Source organism: Cetorhinus maximus, chromosome 25 (genome assembly GCF_964194155.1).
Source record: "Cetorhinus maximus chromosome 25, sCetMax3.hap1.1, whole genome shotgun sequence".
In the NCBI taxonomy this organism is placed as follows: Eukaryota; Metazoa; Chordata; class Chondrichthyes; order Lamniformes; family Cetorhinidae; genus Cetorhinus; species Cetorhinus maximus.
The window spans coordinates 42,432,993-42,449,516 of NC_135903.1; the positions used below are offsets into that span (position 1 = coordinate 42,432,993).

Here is a 16,524-nt window from a genome sequence, read left to right on the forward strand (position 1 = left end):
TCATTTAACTTCATCTGTTCACTGACCTCCCTGTTTAAAGAAATCCAGAGCTCTGCAGGGTACCTGGTGTGTGGTACTGATCCACATAGAATAAGTATGACCCTAGCTTATTGGCCTTGTTAACTGATCCCAGTGTGGATGCTGCAGATTGGGAAGGGACAATCATGGGAATCCTGCTTATGTTTGTTACCCTGTGGTTCATGTCCAAAATTGCCTGTGGTTGTCTAGCAAGGTGAGATTGGGCTCTGCCTCCTCCATGGCCAAATAGCTTGCTGTTGCTCACCATCTGGGCACATAAGAATAGCCATTTGGGCCAAGTCCTGGAAAGTTCATTGCTGCATGTGATGCAGGGCAATGTGGAAAAAGTGGGCGTTGGAATGGGGAGGGAGGTAATCTAAGGCTTGAAGTCAGCAGCAGAGAGCAGAACACCCTCAAGAGCCAATTGCTGCCCAAGGTGACCATGTGTAAAGTTGGCTCTGCGCTCACTTCAGACACTCGCTATTAAATCCCATCATTGACCACACTGGTTTCATTCTGACAGGCCCCACCTTTGTTTTGGTGTGTAATGTTGTAGTGTTTTGGCAATCAGCATCAGTGACTGATGGTGATATCTTCTGTACTGAGTAACCTGCTTCGAATTCTGCGTTTGAAAGGTGATGTTTTAGCTGTTGCCCACTGATCTTTTGTTGTTATCTGTGCCATTAGATTCCAGACTTGTTCATTGTGTAGCTCAACCTGAGTTTGTTTATTTGCATTGACAGTATTTCTAGATGTATGTTCCATGAGGTGTATAAAGTATTAGTGCAGGCTGCTTGGAAAGGACAAAGCACAAATTCTAGCTTGGGAGGTGGGGGGTGGGCGGGGGGTGGGGGGGTGCTTCACTGCTCAGTTATTAGAGACTGCCAACATTTTTTTGCCCCATCCAATTCTAGGGTGGGGTCATATATTTTAAAAAGGGTTGCACATCTTTCCGGTTCCTGTACATACAGCAGCTCATTCTCAAACAAGGAAGTTGGCTGTATTTTATTTGTAACCCAGTAGTTGAGATGCAGGCAGGCCAGTTATCAACCCTAAATTAAATAGACAGCCAACTACTAACTGTCCAGTTCCACACTGCAGGGGCAGTCACTTTATTTGGTTAACCAAATCATTTCTTCTTGAAATTGTTAATATAAAATCCCAACTTGCTCGTTGCCTGTTTTAATTACATCAGTCCACACATTATCTCTGGTGTTACATTCTTCTGAAGGTTTGGTGTTGTGTAACTATATACCCCACTCCTTTCATTTTAAACCTGTCGCATGGCAGCTGGTTGAGTGTAGCTGCCCATTGTTTTTAAGTAGTTAGTTCGGATGCTGTATATCAGACTGAGGCAGGAATCTTTGTGTGTTTTTTTAATTCCTCGCGTTTTGATTTTTTTTAAAAAAACACAATGTAGCCTTGGAATTATGAGCTGGACATGTTTGTATGGCATTGTTTCCTCAGCTATTTACAGAGTTTTGTCCTAGCACTTTCGGCTGGTGCCCGAAGTGTAATTTCAAGGCCACTGCATTTAATGGTGGAAGGAGCATCCATCTTACATTGAAGAAATAATTTGTCTTTAATTTAAAAAGTCTTCAAATTTCTGAATGTCCATTTACCCTGTAAATGGCATTTTTACTATTTATATTGTGCGATTTTTGTCCAGTTTCTGTTCATTAATGAATGCATAGCTGAGTGCTTTCTTAGAACTGTAGAATGTTTTTGTTTACAATGGAATATATAAGATGTTAACTTTTTCTTAATAAAATTACTGAAGCGTGTCAGTGTTGTCACATTTGTCTTCCAGATTTGTTCCATTGGTCATTCCTGTATCAGCATCACCACTTGAGGTCAACATCCTCAGAATCAGAATTGTTATGGCATAGGAGGAGGCCATTTGGCCCATCATATCTGCACTGGTTTTCTGAATGACCAACTCACCTAGTCCCATTCCCCTGCCTTCTCCCCATAACCCCACACATTCTTTCTTTTCAAATAGCAGTCTAATTCCCTTTTGAATGCTTCAATTGAATCTACCTCCACCATACTTCCATGCAGTGCATTCCAGACCTTAACCACTCACTGCGTGAAAAAGTTTCTCATCATATCGCTTTTTTGCTTCTTTTACTAATTATTTTAGATCTGTGCCCCCTTGCTCTCGATCATTTCATTAGTGGGAACAGTTTCTTCCTACCTACTCTGTCCAGACCCCTCCTGATTTTGAATGCTTCTAATAAAATCTCTTCTAAACCTTCTTTAAGGAAAACAGTCTGAACTTCTCCAATCTATTTTCATAACTGAAGTTCCGCATCCCAGGAACAATTCTCATGAATTGTTTCTGCACTCTCTAATGCCTTCATATCCTTTCTACTGACTGTAATACTCTAGCTGAGGATGAACTAGTGACTTGTACAAGTTCACATAACCTCCTTAGCTCCTTGTACTCTATGCCCCTATTACTAAAGCCTGGAGACTGTGTGCTCTAACTTTCTCAATCAGTCCTGCTATCTTCATAAACTTATGCACATGTACACCAGGTTCCTCTCCTGCACCCCCTAGATCCTAGATTAATCTGTCATTTTCAGCCCATAGACTCAATGCTGCTGTCTGTCCCATTCCCCCGCTCTATCCTTGTAGCCCTGCAAGTATATTTCCTTTAAGTGTCCATCCAATTTCCCTTTAAAATCATTGTCTCTGATTCCACCACCCTCGTGGGCAACAAGTTCCAGATCATTACCACTTGCTGCATAAAAAAGATCTTCCTCTCATTCCCCCCTGCATCTCTTGCCCAAAATTTTTCATCTGTGTCCCCCCCAGGTCTTGTACCATCAGCAGATGGGAGCAGTCTTTCCTTGTCTACCTTATTCGTCATAATCTTGTGCACAACTCTTATCAAAATCTCTCCTCTATCCCTTGTTTCAAGAACAACCACAGCTTCTCCAACCTAACCTTGTAACTAAAATGACTCTTTAACTTTTCCTGAACCATTGCCTTGTACAGATGTATCCCTTACCTCCTTAGTAAAGGATGTTGGAACCGGAAAACACTTTCTATTTCAGGAGCCTGGTGCTTAAATTGGGTATAGTGTGAATTAGATGCAATCATGTTCCCTCTACATTTCCCAGCGAGAAACCTAAAGAAAACCCTTCTCATAATGCTGGATCTGCCAAGTTAGCATAGTTTAAAATTAGGTTTAGAATGTGGCCCACGTTCACCTGAGATGCTCTAACTGCATCCATTCTCTTGCTCTGATTCAATTATGCAAATATTAAGATATATGAGGATGTCTCAATGCACTTCACATCACAGCATTTATAATATATGGAAAAAAGCCGGTTTGCAATGAGATAGATGATCAGATAATCTGGTTGTTTTTGGTGAGGGATTATATGTTGGTCAGGACACCAGGGAGAACTTGAATAGTTCTGAGGAATTTTTTTCTTCACCTGAGTAGAGATGGGGCCTCCAATTAACATACATCAAAAAGACAGCATCTCCAACTACAGTATTCTCCCAGTATGGTGCTGAAGATATCCACTAAAGCCAATGCATGTGCTGGTTGGACTATGCTCCAATAATGACAGCATTGCTCAGCTAATCAGGTTACTGTTTATTATATGTTTTCAATGCAAATCTGTTTCCAAGAGCAAGATTGTTTGGCCAATCAGAACATTGCCCCCATTTTTCTCATCAATCAGATGCTACTTAATCCCATGAGCTGTAGGCTCGGTTAGGGTTTCCTGTTTGCTGGAGGATGCGAGGGCAGCAGCTGTCAATCTGAAACCTGTGGGAATTGGGTTCAGGTGAGGGTTCTGGCACTATGGAGAAATTTAGGACCATGCAGGGTGCACATGCCATCCACTTCTTACCAGACATTCTGCAATGTGTAGGGGGAATGCTAACTGTCCTCCATTATAATATTACTGGAAAAGTGGGAAAACTCAATGACTGCTCTGCCCTCCTTTGGATTGAGGGGTTTATGGAGTGTAAGGTTGCGGGAGGATTTGGAGCACGCTCATGCTGTGGGGGGTGGAATTCTACATTGTTAGCACTCGGGTAATTTTAACCTCTGTGGTCGGTGTCAAATGGTTGTAGTAGATTCACTGTTGGCTTGACACGCTGCCTGATAATTGAGTGACATCAATGGAAAAGCAAACTGCAGAGGGTGTACAACTGTCAGCCAATTGCTACAGCCTAAAAGTTAAGATGACCTTACCACAGCACAGATGGAGAGGCAAGTTCCATTTACAATGCACCAAGCACTCCCAGGTACTGCATGGGCTAGATACACTCCAATGTACCACCTTAAATTGTTCCATTGCTGTTCAACAATGTTGTGTTTCAAATTTATTGAAAATTGTTGTCCATCTAGAACCAGACCTGTGTGGACAAAGTTTTTGAAATATCCTGAGACTGTTCACAGAATGGCTGTTGTTTTCTTTTCCTGTGGATGATGATAAATACTTCTAAAAAATAAAGCAATGAAATTAATAATTAGCTGATTGGGTTTGCTCCATTTCCTCCCATTTGTACACAAACCAAATTGTTTGAGGTTGTATTGCAGCAGCTTTAGTAATACAGTCCTGCCTGATCTCCCATTTGCAGCATTAAACCAAGAGACGGACAGGACCCCAAGGCAGCACCGGTCTCTGCAATGTGGTTTCAAAATAGAGGACGGAGCGAGGTAAAGTTCCTACAAACTCGTGACGAGGCCCTAACTGCCTGGAAGGACTGGATCCGACACATGTCGCTTAATGTCTGTATGTGTGCTGGAACTTTCCAAGTGCTCTGGGAGTGAGGGAAAGCGGGATGGGCTGAAGTAAGTAGGTGAGGCAGGCGGTCTCTGAAGATTTGCCAGAAGGGGAGGGGATGTTTGGTGCCTGGGTGGAGGGTGGAGGGTGACAGCTTTATCTGGCGCCATTGTCAGCTGAGTTCCACCAGTCAAGGGTTCCTGGGTTTTCCCCTGTTGTTTCTCCGCCTTGGAAAAGCATGGAGTCTGGGGAAGGAAGCAGAATTCTATGAGAATTGGTACGCTGATTATGTTTATACAGTTTAATGGTCTCAGCTTGCAGACCTGAAGGTGAGACTGTTACTTTTTCCTAATCCTGTTGGGGATAGGTTCTGTGGGGGTGAAAACCTTGATCAATGTGAACCACTGGCCCCCTACTCCCCAACAAACCCCCCACCTCCCCCAAAAAAGGGAAGGAGAGGATCTGGGGAAAGTGGCTGAGGCAGGGACAGGGCATAGAGGTCATGGTTGAAGAAAGGCTTAAGTCTCGAGAAAAAGCAAAAGTAGGCCAGAAAGCCTTGTATTCCTGCTCCGTCAATCAATATAATTATGGCTGATCTTAAACCTCAACACCCCTTCCTGCCCTAACCCCATGTCCCAATCCAGAAAATTCCAAAGATTCACAACCCTTTGAGCGAAGAAATTTCTCCTCATCTCAGTCCTAAATACTTGACACCTTATCCTGAGACTCTGCCCCCATGTTGTAGATTCTCCAGTCAAGGGAAACATCCTCAGTGTCTACCCTGTCAAGCCCCTTCAGTTTCAATGAGATCATCTCTCATTCTTCTAAACTCAAGAGAATATAAACCTAATTTACTCCTCATCTCATCGTAGGACCATCCTCTCATCCCAGGAACCAATCTAGTGAATCTTCACTCTACCTCCAAGACAAGCATATCCTTCCTTTGATGTGGAGACCAAAACTGTGCACAGTACTCCAGGGTGTGGTCTCACCAAAGTCCTGTTCAATTGCAGCAAAATTTTTTCTTGTACGTTTTCTTGAACTCCAATCCGCTTGCAACAAAGGCCAACATGTAATTTGCCTTCCTAATTGCTTGTATCTGCATGCTAACTGTGTACCTTGTTCGAGTGTACACAAGTTCTTCTGAATAACAACATTTACAGTTTCACCTCTTTGGGAGAATCTGCTTTTCTATTCTTATTACCAAATCTCTCACTTCCCCACATTATCCTCCGCTACGTTGTTACCCATTCAACTAGCCTCTTTGTGTCCTCTCAGCTTGAATCCCCAGCTAGCTTTGCATCATCAGCAAACTTAGAAACATTGCTCTGGGTCTCTTTGTCTAATTAATAAAGATGAAAATCACTGAGGCCCCTGTACTCCTTATGGCACTCCACTAGTTACAGCCTGCCGACTTGAATGCCCTATTTATCCCTACACTTTTTGCTTCCTATTTATTAAGCAATCCTCTATTCATGCTAACTCCATGAACCCTTGCATATTAAACTTTTGTGGCACCTTATCGAAAACCTTATATTGAATATCTACTGGTTCCCCTTTACCTACCCTAATCAAAAGTCGTGAATAAATTTGTCAAACATGGTTTTCCTTGCGTAAAACTATGTTGACTGTCTGATCATGCTATTATTTTCTAAGCGTGTTGTTAAGACTTCGTTAATGAGAGATTCCAGCATCTTCCTGATGACTGATGTCAGGCTATCTGACTTGCAGTTCTCCGTTTTCTCTCTCCCTACTTTTTGGTATCGCAGTGTTATATTTGCTAAATCCCAATCTGCTGGAACCATTCCAGAATCTAAGGAATTTTGGCAAACTGTAATCCATGCATACACTACCTCTGCAACTACCTCTTTTAGAACCCTAGAATGTAGGTCCTGGGGATTTGCTGGATCCTTAAGTTTCTTCAATACTTTTTCTCTGTTGATATTAATTACCTTAATTTCTCCCTTGGTTACCCCCCATTTCTGGCATGTAATGTGTGTCCTCTACAGTGTAGACAGACACAAGATAATTTTTAACGTTTCTGCCATTTCCCCATTCCCCATAATAATTTCTCCTATCTCTGTCTCTAAGGGACCAATATTTACTTTAGCTATTTCCCTCCTTTTTATATATTTGTAAAAGCTCTTGGAATCTGTTTTATATTCCTGGCTAGCTTACTCTTATTGGTGGCCCTTTGCTGGTTTCTAAATCACCCCCAATCCCCAGGCTTACTACTTTCTTTGCAACATTATGAGCGTCTTCTTTTAATCTAATGTTACCCTTAACTTTCCTTGTAAGCCAGAGATGGAAACCTCCTGGAATCGATCCACAGTTTACGATGGTAGCAATTGGCTACTGTGGATCCAGGTAAAGGCCATGGCTGCTTTACAATAAGCTGTACAAGTTGATTGGTTGCTGCTAACGAACTGGCATTAATAGTCATGTGGTTACTACTGCCCAATCAGGTAGCAAGAAATGGGGCTTCAACAGCAGATAGATTCATTCCGTTCAATAATAAAGTTGAGACTTACCTCCAGAGGAGATGCTGGAAGCGGAGTTGCAGGTTCAGCAGAGGATGAAGCTTTCGATTCTGCTGACAGCGGGGAGTACAAATCGATAGGGTGGGATGCTGGCGAGACAGCACTGTAGGCGGGGGGAACAGGTACCGGTACTACCTGTCTCTGCAGGAGCTGCAGGATAATGTTGATATCGGCTGTCATCCTGGTCTCCAGTCTGTGGAAAAATTGGAGAAATACTGTTAGCTCGGGCTTCCCAAGCTCAGGGTCAGCACAGGGAGACCCTCAAACAACTTTTGCTTTGCCGACAACATTTATCTTCTGGGGAGTGCCTAGTTGCTGAGAGGCCGAGCCCTGTAGGGTGAGAGCAGGCACAGTGTCATACACTGCCCAGCTCTCATGCCATCTTACCATACCTGGGCTTTTGCAGACAACAGATGGGGATACTTTCTATTTGTCATTCTGGGCTGGACTTAAACTGGGATCCCAGGGTTAGAAGGTCAGTTACAACAAACTGCCATCTCCCCTGTAACCTGCTTTTTCCCCGATTTGGGCGAGGTCCCCTATCCAGTCCCACTGGTCCCCATCACCTGCCCCTCGACCCCTAACCACGGTCCGACTAATCCCTGCACCTATCCCTGTCCCGCTGCTCTGACTCCATAGTGTTCTCACTGCCCCCTGGTCCCTGCCCTATGGGGGCCTTGCAACGAGCTCATTGGGAGCATGTGATTTGAGGTCTGAGTTAGGGCAGTTTGCATATTGTGGAGGCAGAAACCTGAGAGTATGTTCAGCAGACAGGAGGCCTAGGCTCTAATGGTTAAACATTAAGTGTGGAATTGTCTAAAATTTGCACAAAGTGCAGTAGCAGGCAGGAGAAAGGACATTGTACCCGCTGGCCGCAATGGCGGGTTTTCACGCCGTGTCGTCCCATTCCTGGCACGTCCCACCTCATTAATAATGTATCCATGGAAACACGCCAGATCATTGGCAGACAGGCTCAGATTTGCCCGCCACGCTGTGACCCCAGCGCTTCCTCGCTCCGGGCACCAGATTTAAAGCCCACCAGAGCGCAGCCTACTTCATGTCTTCAGGCCAGGACTGCTCCAGGTGACAGAGGACCCCAAAAGTGAAGAAGACTGCAGCCCCCAAATTTAATGGCACCTTTCTGCAGTGCCTTCTGGACACAGTGGAAGGCCGGTACGATGTCCTCTACCTCCTCTCTGGTTGAAGGAGGTCCACCAGAGTCACCAATCTGGCCTGGGAGGCAGTGGCAGTCAGTGCCACCGGAGCACAGAGGGGGTCAGCCATCCAGTACTGAAAGGAGATGAATGTGTTCTGCCAGGAGGAGTCAACCACCTCGTGACTCTCAACTCACACACTCCCAAACCCATCACACATCCACTGGGATCTCACACCACAAAGGGCAACACCACTAACTCTCACACACACCCTCACATCTCCATCAGACTCATACCCTCTGGAGCTCACATCCTCATCCTGTCCATGGCTCCGCTCACTACACAAATATTTCACTCAGTGCCGTGTGTCCTGCTCACACTCGCTCCATCTGTTTTCATGCAGGTGAAGCTGGCTCACAGTAGGAGGGATAGGTCCCAGACCGGGGGGGGAGGCAGGTGGAGTGGGCCACATTAGGCCCCTCACTCACTTCCAGGAGCATGCTATCGTGCTGACTGGTGAGGACGTGGACCGAGCCTACAGTGACAGTGAGGTTGGCAGCGAATACCCATATGAGGATTGTGCACCACATCATCCCTCTCTCAATGCAACTGTGAGTGCTCTCTCTCCTGCTCTTGACTCTGCTGCCATGCACTAATTATCTTTGGTTCACAGGGAGCTGCCAAGCGACTGACGCTCTCAGCCAGCCAGTCCCTCAGCTCCATCCATGTCCTCACCTCCGGCGAAGAGGACCCCTGTTCCATTGAAGAGCTGGAAATAAATAGCCTGGAAGACCCGTCACAGCGTTTACCCTCCACCAGTGCAGAGATATGTACCTTGGTGGGACCTAGATCTAGAGCAGGCTTGGGTTCACAATCTGGTGGTCACTGCATAGACACATGTCCATGAAGGAGCAGGCAGGTTCAGCCGAGCTCCCCGGCACTCGGAGGACTGCTTGGGAAGAGGCATCTGTGAGGTCCGAGTCAGATGACAAGCCTCTGGATTCAGCCTTCCAACTCAACGTGGAGAGTCAGCAGAACGCGGGGGAACATCACACAGAGCTGTTGGAAGCCCTCAATGGAGTGGCATGAGTCAGAGGAGTGTGTCCGTCTGCTGTCTGATGAAGTGGTGCCCACATGTGCCCATATGGAGGTCTCCATGGGAAGGATGGTGGACGCCATGGTGACCTTGGTCCAGCAGAATGCAGAGATGCACGCAGACCTGTGCTCCATCGCGGCAGCCAAGGGTGAGTTCCTGCAGTGGCAACGCGGGAAGGAAACGGGACACCTTGATGTCTTCCAGGTGCTCCTTCCCCTCAAGGAGTCAGGCTGAGGCCCTCGGGCACCCAACGGGAGGAGGGGTTAGCAGCTGGACACCCCAGGAATCTCAGAGGCTGTCCTCTCCTTCCGAGTCCCCTTCTGCCTGTGACCCCCTCAACCTCGTCCTCTGTCACTGCAGAGGGAGCAGCTGGCCCACAGGAGGACAGCCAAAGCAAACTGGGGCCCCCAAGGCCTCGTCTCTCCAGAAGATGCACACTGAAGTCATCAGAGGCAACATGGCCAACCATTGCACAGGCTGTCTCCACCCCTGCTGCAGATGTCAGGGCAGCACCTAGAAGAAGTGGTAGGCCTAGAAAAGTTAAGAAATACTGATCACAAGTGGTTGCACGGGTGAAAACATATTGGCACTTAATAATCTGAAAATATATTCATTTTCATTGAATAATGTGTAATGTTGTCTTTCAGCTTCATTGACAGGCTTCACGAGTGCTCCCACTGCATCCCCCCCATTAGCAGTTCAGCTGCACACAGCCGGACCACAAGTGATTCTGAAGTGTGAGTGTGACAGGGTCTTTCGGAGCCTCGTACAAGCCTCTCCCACACACACGGAGCCTTCCTCCATCACACTCACCTCACTGCCCCGAGTGTTTTCAGTGCTGCTGCTGGGGTTCACTATCGATTGTCCATCTGAGCCGACCTGTATCTCCGCCCACCCACTGACCACACTCCCAGCAGCACCTGTGCCCGTCCAACACGAGGCTCCGCTCACTTTCGATTTGTAAAACATGGTCATAGTCACGTTTCTTGTAAGCTCCCCGTCCTTTCCCCTCCCCCAGTCACCCATGTCCTTTCCCCCATCACTGTCAACCGCCCTTGGCATCACCTTCCACCCCCCTACCGTCACCTACCAACCCGAACCCTTGTCACTCCAGGGTGTCCAGGTGAACGTGCACATTCCCGACCTTCTCGAGAATCCCACCCCCCATCCACATTGACCTCCCCGACACCCTCCTTCCCACCTCCAGGATCTGTGACTGCCTCCCAAGTTCCCATCAACCATCCTTGTCCTCCCCTCTACTGTTACCTTTGCACCCTCACCCTCTCACCCTCCCACTCACTCTGCCCCCTCATATACTCACCATTCCCTCCTACCACACTCACCCTCAGTTCGGTCCCCAGGAGGCAGTCATTGACTCCACAGACCCCTCCCTTGCACGTTCATCTGGACATCCCCCACCCCTTACTCCTTCCTCCACCCCTTACTCCCTCCTCCACCCTTACTTCTTCCTCTCCCACCCCCGGACTCCTTCCCCCATCCAAACTCCTTTCCACCCCCACCCCCCCTCCCGCTCCAAACTCCTTTCCCCTTCCGAACTCCTTCCTCCCCTCAACTCCTTCCCTTACACCTTCCTCCTCCCTTAGGCCCACTTGCCACATTCTTCCCCTTTATACCCTCCTACCCACTCCCAACCTCACCCCCAATACCTTTGTCTCCCCCGTCCCGACCTCATGCCCCCTGTACACCTTCCTCTCCCCGGCCTCGCCGATCATCCACAGCAGTCCACGGCCAAGACCGTGATGTTCTGAAGCAGATCCCAAGCATCAACAGAGACCCCCTACCTTCTGTGAGCTGCTTTGTGGTGGAGCCATGTCCATGAGAATCCACCCAGCATGTGATGTCTGTGTTCCTCCAGGGTCCAGTTGCTGTAGGGCTCCTTGGATGTCTGTGATCTGAGCAAGGCCCTAATGGTAAGTCCTGTTTTCTGCACGTCACAGTTGTCAAGACATGTTCTGGGCTGGCGTGTTTTCCCCCTGGTGTTAACGGTAAATCTGGCATGGGGGGGACGATTCCGGTTGGGCCTTACTTTGCATCCATTAGTGGGATGCAGAGCGGGTTCACGCTGGGCTCCAGTGGGATTGGCGTTCCGCCATGGCGGACACCGTTGGACGATCCCGCTGTGCGTTCACGCTGGCGTGAAACCGATTTTTGGCCTTTTCACCATATTGTTCCCCTTCCCAACGCCAACTCCATCTTAAATCATGCTGGGGCCCGCTTTCTAACTACTTTCTGCCAACACAGGGTGATCCACATCTCCTGTACGGTGTGAAATCAAACATGGATGATCATGGTCACCCCCACTCCAGGAACGCTATCTCCCACCCTCTTCCCCCCTTTCCAGGTGAATCTCAGATTTCTCTGACCACAGACCAAGAGCAAACAGAGGATGTGATGAAAGTGGTGCTATCCCAGCATTCATAATGAATGCTCCTTATTAAAACTACCAGACCTTTCGATGTATCTATTTATCTCTAAAAGGGTGTAGCTTCATTAGAAAAGGCATTGCCCGGTAGCAAGAATTGTGATTTTACTGACTCATTGCTAGGGATTCAGTTCCAATGACTCAGTGCTCAGGTTATACTTTCATTAATCTGTTGCTGAGGTTATGGTTCCCCTAACAGTGCTCAATTAACAACAGTTGTGTCTCAGGCTCAATTCCTTTCCTCATCCTTATTAATGTTGCTCTCTTTCTTCTTCTTGCTTCAAATACTGGAAATACCTGGATGATATGATAGTCGCAGAGTCTAGGCCATGGGATGCAGTCAGTGAGGTTCAGTTGATGCTCCCAATGAGGAAAACGAATGCAGCTGAATACACATAAATGGTATAACATGTGCGCAGACTTCGATGGACATGAGCACATGCCCTTTGACAGAAAGTTAATTACACCTAGTGCAGGTGAAAGCTATCTTCAAGCTGAGCTGAAGTATGAAGGACAAGTGGACAATATGCTATGTTCATTCTCGGATCCCATATCCCTGTCAGACTCTCTATCCATGACCTGTTGTTGATCCATGCTGGCTACATCCTTCCCTTGGTCGAATAACACTGTGCCTGTGCGGCACCCTGGCCTCACACACATGCAAACTGCCCAGATCGAAAAAAATACAGAAGCGTGTGCTGAGATTGACCTGAAGCCCCCTGTCCCAGCTGTACAACAATGCCCTTCATGTCACAAAGCTCAAAACTCTACAAACTGTTGTAATATGGCTTTAAGGGATTGCAGCATGATATCACTAGAAGGAAGTGTGTCATGTGATCCAGTTTTAGTTTTACTTTGCTTAGAGCAGAGCACACAGCAGTCAGCTCTGCTGCTGATGTGTCTTCAAGCTTTATGCCTCTGTATAACTGTTCCCATGTGTCTAGCCTCAATAAATGAACCCACAACATGTTTACACAATCCCTTATGAGTGATTGGCGCTGTTATATCATTATAAAGCAAGAAGAGTTAACATTTGTACCAAGTTTAGAAAATTCCTTATGCAATCCACCCAATTTTTAGAACTGGTTATCACCCATATGCCCAGAGCAATCAAGGCAACTCGAGAGGTTCAGCTAAATTGAACCCTGAGACTCTTGTTAGGCAAGGGAATCAAAGGTTATCAGGATTGAAACACAAGAAGATCAGCCATGTTAAATTGAACCCTGTAAGATGTAGGATGATGAGGTACTAATGTGGCCTTTTTCCATACATGGCTTGGGTCCTCAATGAACTACTTAAATGATGAAATTGATATGTACCCGATTGCCTGTAATGTTAGGAATGGTGTATTGGTTTGTAATTTTAACATCATTTTAATTCAACATTACTCTTTTAATGTCCTGCCCACCACCTCTCTGTTACCTGCTGAATTTGTTTGTCTATTTTTGTTACTACATCATTGTTAATGCTTGCATGTTTTTAACCTGATCACTTGGTCTATAGAATAATTTTTTGATGCAAGTTACGCTGCAATTCAGCTGTCAGGCTGCAAACATGTTTCGTGAATAAAATACCATTATTATTAACTCACTAATTGGCTCTGTCCTTATCTAATGCCCAAGTCACATACACTTGACAACAGTGGTTTTGAGTTGCAATCTGGTTGGGGGGGACTCTGACTGTTTTCCCTTCCCCAGTCTGGACATTGAGGCTGACAGCCGGACCCCTACTATTTCCACAGCAAACTCAACACAGCCTTGGACTGAACCCGCGCTTTGTGCATTTTCTTAATTAAACAATAAGTGTGAGTCAGTGTCAGGAGTGTAAGAGTATTGTGTGAGTGAATATGTGAGCACTTGTGTGAGATATGTGCATCAGTATGACTGTGAGTATACATGAGCACAAGTGTTAGTATGAACGGGAGCTCAAGTGTGAGAACAAGTGTGAGCACAAGTACGAGTTTTGAGTATGTGTACAAGTGTGAATATAAGTGTGAGTGCACATGTGAGTATTGGTGAGCACATTGGTGTGGCTCCTCAACTTCACAATGATCTGAGCAGACAGTAATAGTGTGGCATCACTAGTGTAATAGAACTGGTACTGATTGTACAGTATGATGTAAATGTAGCATGGAGTTCTCACCACAGTCCCTACACATGTGATTCTGATCTTGAGAGGTTTAGGTTCTCACTGTGTTCTGGAGTTCACTGTACTGATTACACAGTTGTACATCACAACAGTGTGGTGCTCTCACCTGTTCAGCTGTGCATGGAGCATCTCCAACCTGGATTCCACCTCAATCCTGGCCCTGTCCTCCATGCTGGATGCCGTCCCCAGGTTAACGTGAGCTGACACTGAACGCCCGTGTAACTCCGAGAACTGGCTGCCCTTTCTCTCACCCCAGAAGCTGAACACGTTTGACACACTTGTGAAAGTACCTGACAGGAGGAAGAGGTGCAGGTTCAAACTGATCAACAAGCTGCAGAGAAACTTCACACAATATACTGACAGAATCTTATCAAATAAAAGGATCAATGCATAGGGATCAAAGTCAAATGACGGGTTGAGCTGTGGATCAACCATGATCTGGTTGAATAGTGGAAGAGGATTGATGGGCTGAATGGCCTATTCCTGCTCCTATATTAACTGGTTAAAGGGGCTGAATGGTCTACTCCTGTTCCTATATTAACGGATTAAAGGAGGTTGAATGGCTTCCTTCTGTACCTCAATTAACAGGCTCCTGGGGCTGCCTGGCCTCCTCTTGTTCCTATATTAGCAGCTAAAGGGGCAGAATGGCCAACTGTATTCACCAAACCATAAACCAAGCACAGAGACATTCCCTGCCGCTTAGAGTTCATTCTCAGTACATTTAGGGTTCACTTTCCTTCATTAAGAAAAATCAGTACAGATTTGTTTAGGGCAGATTGTGTTTAACTGACTTGCTCATGTGTTTTTGATGAGGGGACAGAGAGGGTTGATGAGAGCAATGCAGTTGATGGGAGGTACTTGGACTTCAAAAGGCATTTGATACTGTGCACATACAAGCTTGTGAGCAAAGTTAGAGCCCATGGAATAAGAGGGACAGTAGCAACATTGGCTGAGCGACAGGATCTAGTCAACTGAGCTAACTGGCTCCCCAGATTTTGATGTCCAGGGCACAATTCCTCATTTGCAGATGGTATACAACTTGGAAGTGTTGTGAACTGTGAGGAGAACAGTGTAGGACTTCCAAAGGTCATAGACAGGTCGGTGGAAAGGGTGTACCAGCGGCAGATGAAATTTAATGCAGAGAAGTGCGAAGTGATTCATTTTGTTAGGAAGAATGTGGAGAGGCAATATAAACAAAGGTTACAACTCTAAAGGGGTTGTAGGGGCAGAGGGACCTGGGGTAATATGTGTATAAATCATTGAAGGTGGCAGGGACATATTGAGGAAGTGGTTAATAAAGCTCACAGGATCCTGGGCTTTGTAAATGGAGGCATAGGCCGGGATTTTCCGGCCCCATTGCGGGTGGGACACGCTGTGGGTGAGGTGGCGCCCCAGCCAGAAGTCCATTGACTTGAGGTGGGACTGGAAGGACTCAGCGACGGGCGGGTGTGGGAAATCCTGCCAATAGAGTACAAAAACAATGAAGTTATGATAAACATGTAAAAGATACAGATTTGGCCTCAACTGGAGTATTGTGTCCAGTTCTGGACACCACAATTTAGGAAGAACGTGAAGACCTTGAAGAGAATGCAGAAAAGATTTACGAGAATGGTTTCAATGACGAGGAACTTCAGTTATTGGGGAAGCTGGGGCTGTTTAACTTGAAGAAAAGAAAGCTACGAAGGGATTTGATAGACGTATTCAAAATCCTGACTGCTCTGTACAGAGTAGATAGGGAGAAATTTTTCCCTTTGGCAGAAGGATCGAGAACTGGGGGCACAGATTTAAGGTGATTGGCAAAAGAAGCAGTGGTGACATGAGGAGAAACTGTTTTCTGCAGCGAGTGGTTTAGGGTCTGGAATGCACTGCCTGAGAGGATGGTGGAGGCAGGTTCAATTGATTTCAAAAAGAGAATTGGATAGATACCTGGAGAGAAAATATTGCAAAGCCATGGGGAAAAGACAGGGAATGAGAATAGATAAATTGCTCCTGCAGCGAGCCAGTGCAGACACAGTGGGCCGAATGGTCTCCTTCTGTGCTGTAACCATTCCATGATTCTGTGCTCAGCCCAGACCGCTGGGATGATAAACCTTTCTGTTTGTGGTGGATGCTGTTTATATGGAATTTGAGGAAGTCTTTGACAAAGTATCCAAAGGGAAATTACTCAGGAACCTGAACGGGTATGGAATTACGATGAGAGTGGATTACAAACTGGATAACAAATTACAGCAGGGAAGAAAGCACAGAGCAGGAATTGAGGGCAGTTAGTCAAGGTGGGTGGGAGTGGGCAGTGTTCAGTTCTGGAGCCGGTTCTGCTCTTGGTGTACATCAATGATTTGAATAGAGGGATCGAGGGAATGGTGTCTACATT

At 46.4% G+C, this 16,524-nt stretch overlaps 1 protein-coding gene across 1 annotated transcript in view; it reads right to left on the reverse strand.

The window, feature by feature from the left end:
• Window positions 1-3,611: 3,611 nt before the first annotated feature.
• Window positions 3,612-16,524, reverse strand: part of kcnh6a (potassium voltage-gated channel, subfamily H (eag-related), member 6a) — a 215,063-nt gene continuing 202,150 nt past the window's right edge. The window contains exons 13-15 of the mRNA XM_078529856.1: window positions 14,260-14,443; window positions 7,304-7,505; window positions 3,612-5,017 (exon numbers count right to left, since the gene is read on the reverse strand). Coding sequence (XP_078385982.1) covers window positions 4,736-5,017; window positions 7,304-7,505; window positions 14,260-14,443 — 668 coding nt within the window. The 3' untranslated portion in view covers window positions 3,612-4,735. The remainder of the gene's footprint in view (window positions 5,018-7,303; window positions 7,506-14,259; window positions 14,444-16,524) is intronic.